At 33.1% G+C, this 7016-nt stretch overlaps 1 protein-coding gene across 1 annotated transcript in view; it reads left to right on the top strand.

Annotated features, from left to right (window-relative positions):
• Positions 1–279: 279 nt before the first annotated feature.
• LOC108372263 (acetylcholine receptor subunit alpha-like) overlaps positions 280–7016 on the top strand; it is a 10759-nt gene continuing 4022 nt past the window's right edge. The window contains exon 1 of the mRNA XM_017627913.1: positions 280–567. Within this exon, the coding sequence (XP_017483402.1) occupies positions 280–567 (288 nt within the window). The remainder of the gene's footprint in view (positions 568–7016) is intronic.

The following is a 7016-nucleotide window of genomic DNA, read 5'->3' as shown; positions in this document are numbered from 1 at the left end:
TGAAAATACCGCAATATGTGTTGTTCCTTTTAATCATGCGATTTTAATAAAATTTCCAGCACACAATTTGGTTAGATTAATTTTATACACTTAAATGTTTATGTAAAAAAATGCAGTGAAAACTAAGCTTTCTTACTTCATGTTGGAATATTTCAAATTTTTCTTTCCTATTGCATTTTTTAGCGATTCCTCTCAAATTTTTCACATAAATTTTAAGTTCACCCTTTCGATTTGAATTGTGTTATATCCAAATCCACTATTTGCTTCTAGATATTTACTATGTATGGTTATATTTATTCACAATTTTCCTCTATATTCTCCTTTTTGTTCACTCACTCTGCTGCCCAACTCATCGTTCGCTGCCTCATATTACACCAACACCACAGCGCCGATGGAAATTTCGAAGTGACGTTAGCCACAAAGGCCACTCTCAACTATACGGGCCGCGTCGACTGGCGGCCACCGGCGATTTATAAGAGCTCCTGCGAAATCGATGTCGAGTACTTCCCATTCGACGAACAGACGTGTGTGATGAAATTCGGCAGTTGGACATATGATGGTTTTCAGGTGAGTTTGTACTACTAATTGAAATTTTAGCCACGAGTGCAATTGGATTTACTTACTGTACTTTTAATTTAATTTTTTTATTTATTTTTTGCTGATACAAATTTTTTACAGCATATGTATGTATATAGTACTACATATGGTACATACACTCAATTGTGTAACTTGTATTTTATAGCTTACACAAACCAAATCTACATATCTATGTAAGTACATATATTAAGGTGGCGCTAAAAATTCAGTCCACACAAATTTCAAAACTAAAAAAATGGGTTTGCAAAAAATTCAAAATTATTTGATAGCAAAGATTCTAAAAAATGTTACTCCCAGCATTAACTCGGCGAATTATAAAGGGTCAAATATTTTTCGAATTTTTGCAAGACTTTTTTTTTTTTTGTAGTTTTGACATTTTCGTGGATGTCTTTATTTTGCATGTACAGAAAATTGTAATAAATATAAGATTTCGGTATTAATATTTCTAAAGACAACCCTAATGTGTGTATGTACATCTATTGATGTAAATCGATTCTCTCTTTCCTTTTATATACACTTTACACGTTTTTTGCAACCTGATTCGTCTGAATTCGTCTGAGTAAGCTGAACTCAATCAATGGTTTAATTGGCTCGAACCGTTAATTGGTTTGGTTCGTGCGAATTTGGAGAAGAATATAGCAAACTTAAAAATTTATTTAGATGCAGCGAGCCAGCAGAGAAAAATATGTATATGTATATATTTCAGTGGTAAATTTTTTAAGCTAAAAAGCATTTTCATCTTTTTATGTTTTTCGAGTTTTAATGCTTCTCGATAAGTGAGGTTTTAGTAAAGGGAAATTCGCAGTACTTAGCAGTTTTTCGAAATTAATTTTTTTAAGTAAACAAGACAAACATGAATGTGTGCCATCAGAACAGATTAGATTTTACGAAAATCATCTAAAAAACAGTTCATGGCTTTGTAAAGCTCTTAGCTGCCACTTCTTTTACTTAGTGAATACTTTGAACTATTCAACCGCGATAACTATTAGACCCAGTGGGTGCTTTATTTACGGTTAAATAACAAAAAAAAAGTATTTTTTGAGTTTCTGTTGTTGTTTATTGTGGGTCACAGTGGGTTTTCGTCCAATGAGTACCGAAATGTGATTTTTTATGTTTGTGTTACACCCTTCATTGGCTTGACGAATACAGCTGCACAGATGATTCTTTGAGAAAGGTTACTATCTCACCAATTCGGATTATTTAGCTGAAACCCAAACCATACCTTTCGCTTTGCTACGGATTTCATCCCAGTGCACATAAACGAGTTAATTTTTGTATTTACACCTCAATAAGACCTGAGATATTTATAAGTCAAATTAATACATTTGAAAATTTCCTTCACCAGGTTCGATTATTCTTCAAGAAGCTTAATCTTGACAGTGTATATAAATTAAGGGGGCTTGGTCGCACCTCAGTTGATGCGGCTTACTATAGATGATAGAGAAAGATTCCATAAGGGTCTTCAATGCGGCTAACGTCTAATGAAGAACTCCAGAAAATTCTGTGGTCTTAATTTATTCATACTTCTTATATCACTATAAAGTCTCCCAAATGTTTTCAGTCGGAACGAAGTAAGCTTTCAAAGCCGGTAGCCTTTAGGATGCAATCCTTGACATTCTTGACATCGTCGGAACGTAACGAAACTTCAAATAATCTCACCTCAAAGTCCATTCCAGCCTAGTTGATGTGGTAAGAAATATTCATCATAATCTTGTTTGCAGCTCGATTTAAAAGTGCGATATATCGTTGATTGTATCGATATATCGCACTTTGTGATCCGACCATAATTCAGACAGATATGAAAAAGCACGTCTTTGGCTTTTATAAGGACTAACTAGAACGCTCATTTTTATGACGCCAAATTCTTTCGCTCTTTTTTTAATAAATCCAGTTTTGAATTTCTGCAAATTGCAAACTAAATTCTTCCACATCTACAAAAGTCGACTTGTCCTTCGGAAACGTTTTATTACCGCAATAAGTTCAAGTTTCATTCTGCAGTATTTCTTCTGGAAAAAAGTCACTGCAATTTTTTTATGGCTTATCTCATCCATAAATTTCAATCACGTATTTAAAGGCGACCAAATAAGTTTATGAGTAAAATAAATCCTTTGATTGTCTCTTCCATATCCAGACAATTGCCCAATATTTCTCACCTCGCACAGCTTTCCCAAAACTAAATAGGTGCGGTGTACCACAATTTTGGGGGGCGATTTAAAGCCAATACTGCAAAATTCTCAAGCGAAGTGGCAGCGCAATTCTGCCACTCATTCGAATTCGCGTGCAATTGCAGAAAATCAGCATCAGTAACAACAGTTGAACGAGTGCGCCGACGGCAACAGCAGAGTAAGTGTACACCAAGCAAAGTACTTGAGCAATGCAAGTTAAAGGCATTCACGGCTGCCAAGTATCGAAATTGGATTTTCATGTTGGAGTCAATTGAAGCGAAGAACACGATTAAGAAGGCGCAGTTACGGAGAGGTGGGGCCCCACTGCTGAAGAAAGATTAACACTCACCCACCAAATGGTGGTATGCCAAATTTTCAACCAGCTATGTCGGACGGTAGACGAGCTGCTACTTGTCTTCCCGCTTCACCCTCACTCCTCCTCACACACCTGATGAGCTGATGTGGCGTAAATTGTTATTAAAAGCATCATCAGCGGTGGCGGCGGCGTACAACTGAAATGGCACAGTAACAATTGAAGCAGGAAATAAATGAAATGCTTCGGCGAGTTGGCCGCTAGCTTCCTTCTGCACTTGCGCTCTCTTCAACTCTTCAAACGTTCCATGGATTGCAACGCTGATGAAAAATCATGCAAGCGGAAGCGAAACGTAATGAAATATTTCCGGTTGTTAATATACATACATACATACCAAGGACAGGATTGGTGCAGCAAGCACGTGGAGAAAATGGAATTAAATTTGAAATTTAATAATACACAACGAAAGCAACAACAACAACAATGTATTACACGAATATGCATGCATAAATAATAAATCCCATACACACTCCCACACACATACCTACACACACATTTTGGCTCTGTTAATGTTGGCAATCGGCATCAGCTGCATTTTTTGCTGCCTGCCAAACTCAAACGGTCTGAACTTTACCGTTCCTCGTTGATTTGCATAAATTCATTGTGATATGTTACTCATACGCCATGTGCGGCAGCCACCTGCGCGCACCTAGAATGGAATATGTATTAAAGTACGCAGGTGTGACACTTCAACTTGAATGCCATCGCTTATTTTGTTTTTCTACATTGCTGTTTTTATTTATGCATTTCTGTTTATTTATTTTTATTATTTGCAATCACTACCGGTTTCATGACACTCGGCAACGAATAAATATTTACCCATTGCATTGTTACAGATTTTGCGTGCAAAAGTGCGTTACGTATTTGTTTTTTCCGAGTTTCAGAAGTGAATAAAACCCAATTTTAAACTTAAATTGCCAGAAAATTTTTAAAATAAAAGTTAAACTAAATAGATATTTTTCTGGCCCTTCTTGGGCCAATTATGAGCACGTGCGGCTCCTTTCTTAGAAAACTGTGGTTCTTTTTTATATTTTCTTTTTTGCGTTAAACTTCTTTACGTTCGGTTGGCAGTAAATGAAAACATCGATGTAGCGAAAAAGCGACATATTCGTTGGGCTCTAATTCCAAGCGAAAAGGTGACAGAAGACGGTAGAGTATGGCGAACGAAGGCATTTTTTGTTAATGTCATCACATCTGCACCGTTCGGTCGATTTTCAATAGTGAATTGTCAAATTATAGAATTTGGCCTGTACATCTGCGGTATATTTTCAAAAAGAGTTGCCGCTTATGCCATTTCACTAGAAATATTTTAATACTGGTAGCAGAGAAAAAAGAAGTTTCATTTCAGTATACTACGGCTCAGAAAACTTACTTGCTAAGAAGATTTTCGGGCAATGCTAAAAAATGTATACAATCTATTTTCGGAAATAGCTCTTTACGCTTATATGTATCTTCAACATTACTGCGGAACAAACGTTTTAGTGAATAGATATCTGCCAAAATCCACAATAAAATCTAAATTGCTTAACCTTGGTCCTAAAATTTTCACGTCCATTTCTAGAAGTTCCTTCGATTTTGAGAATAATTCACGAAAGAAATGTTGTTAACGAAGGGATATTCAGCCGAAATCTACAATAAACAGGGCAATTCTGGCTAAGGTAGTAAAAAGCCTTTCGTAAGGCAATTGAAAGACAGATGGCAAGATAGTTCGAAAGACTTTGGTTATTCAAGCACAAATGTCTTAGAAAAACACTGTCTCATACACCACTCGTGGCGAAAAGCTATTTTGAGAGAAAGCATTAAAAAGTATAGAAAGTACAGTCGCAATAGCCGAGTGAGCAGAGCACAAGCGTACTATTTAATACTGGTACTATTCGAAAGATCCGAGTTCGAGTCAGGGGAGCGGAATTTTTTGAATTTTTTTTTTCTTTCTTTTACTTTCCATTTTTTTCTATTTTTAATTCAATTTAATTTTTATTTATTGCTTTAAAAGGAAAAAATGTATGTATTTCTGCTATTTCATTTATTTTCTAGGAATTTTTTTTCTTCTTATAATTCATTTTTTCTTCTAATTTTGAAATAGCATTGCTTAAATAAGAAGAATTTCATTTTATTTATTTTTTTATTTAATTTTGGTTTTTCTTTTGTTAATCTCAGTGTCTTGCAATGTTTGTATTTTACAGTTTTAGAAAGAAAAATATATTTATTTTATTTAGTTAAATTTTCAGGGACTTATTTTCTTTTTTTCTTTTTTTTTATTATTATCATTTTTCTTTTTTTAATTATTATTATTTTTCTTTTTTAGTTTAATTTTCTGTTAATTTCTAGATTTTATTGTTTAGGAAACAAACGCATTTTTTAATATCATGAAATGTTTAAAAACTTATTTTATTTATTCATACTTTATAGTTTAGTTGGTTTTTCTTGGGTTAATTTTATTTTCTATTAATTTTAATTTTTACTGGTTTAGAAAGAAAAATATATTAATTTTTTTTTTTTTTTTAATGATCTTATTTTATTTTTTTTATTCTGTAATTGAGTTTTCTTTCAATTTAAAAATAAAAATACTTTTTATATTTATTTAATTTTTAAGTTCTGCATTCCTTTTTTTTTATTCAATTTTTCCCTTTTTTAATTAATTTTTACATTTTTCAATTGACATATTTATTTATTATTTAATTTTCTTTTATTTATTGGTTTTTATTGTTTTAAAAAGAAAAATATATACATATTTTTTAAATTAAATTTAATTTTTTAAAAAGTTTTTTCTAAGGCCTCGTTAGCAATCTTCCAATTAGTCCTTCGAAAGACAGTAAAGAGCTATCAAGATAGTTGCCAGAATTGACAATTGCCTTACGAAAGACTTATGTCTGACTATGGGTGAATTGACTGTGGCCGCGTTGCCAGAATAGCCCTTTCTGAACAACGATTTTTACTAAAGGGGTATTTACACGATTTTTGACACCTTGCTATTTATAGGTTCACAAATTGCGGAGTGAACTTCAAAAGTACTTCAGTCAAGGAATTTTAATTTCCATGAATAATATGTATGCATAATAAAATTGTGACCGGCCGATGTCTGTACATCAAAGATATTAAAGAAAAATTAATATATTTATATAAATTATTAGAGCAACAGAAGCCAAATCAACAATATTTAGAATTTTTGTCTGTCTGTCTGCACGTTTGTACGCGCATCACTCGAAAGTTAATGCATGGAATTGAATGCAGTTTCTACCGATGCATAGGTGGCCTTACTTATATATAGAGGGAAAATTTAAAGAGTTGCCACCTTTTCGAAAATGGCAGTTTAAGTAAATGGATAAGATAAAGAAAATATTGCAATATGGCTGTCAAACGAAAGAGATTTAAGAAGGCTTACAGTCGCAAATATTTTTGTGGAAGGTTGTCATCTATTTGAAAATTTTTATTTGATTTAATTGATAAGATAAATTGAATAATGCATTATGAAGAGGTTTTGGAAAGTTTACCGACAAAGATATATTTGAGGAGGATTGCCACCTGTTTAAAAAAATGTATTCAATTAAATTGATAAAATAAACGAAATACTAACACACGGTTATCAAACAATACCAAATACTTTTAAGGCGTAGTGAAGCACGCCGGGTATTTGCTAGTTGTAAATAAAAATAAATAATTAGGGGATTCACAAGACGTGTTAACCGTCGTAAAATCTTAAGGTTAACATCTTTTTTAATTAAAATGGTTTTAGGGGATTTCTAACTAAACCGAAATTCTTTTAAACTGATAAAGAATATATAATTAGCCAACCCCCCAACCATTTTAACCGCTATTTTACATAAACAAGTGTTAAGCTTAAGATTTTACGACGGTTAACACGTCTTGTGAATCCCCTAAAT

Source organism: Rhagoletis zephyria, unplaced genomic scaffold (assembly GCF_001687245.7).
Source record: "Rhagoletis zephyria isolate East Lansing unplaced genomic scaffold, Rhagoletis_zephyria_1.1 Rzeph_scaffold_05582, whole genome shotgun sequence".
NCBI classification, from domain to species: Eukaryota; Metazoa; Arthropoda; class Insecta; order Diptera; family Tephritidae; genus Rhagoletis; species Rhagoletis zephyria.
Note: the sequence above shows the minus strand (reverse complement) of the source record. Positions and strands in the feature narration are given on the sequence as shown.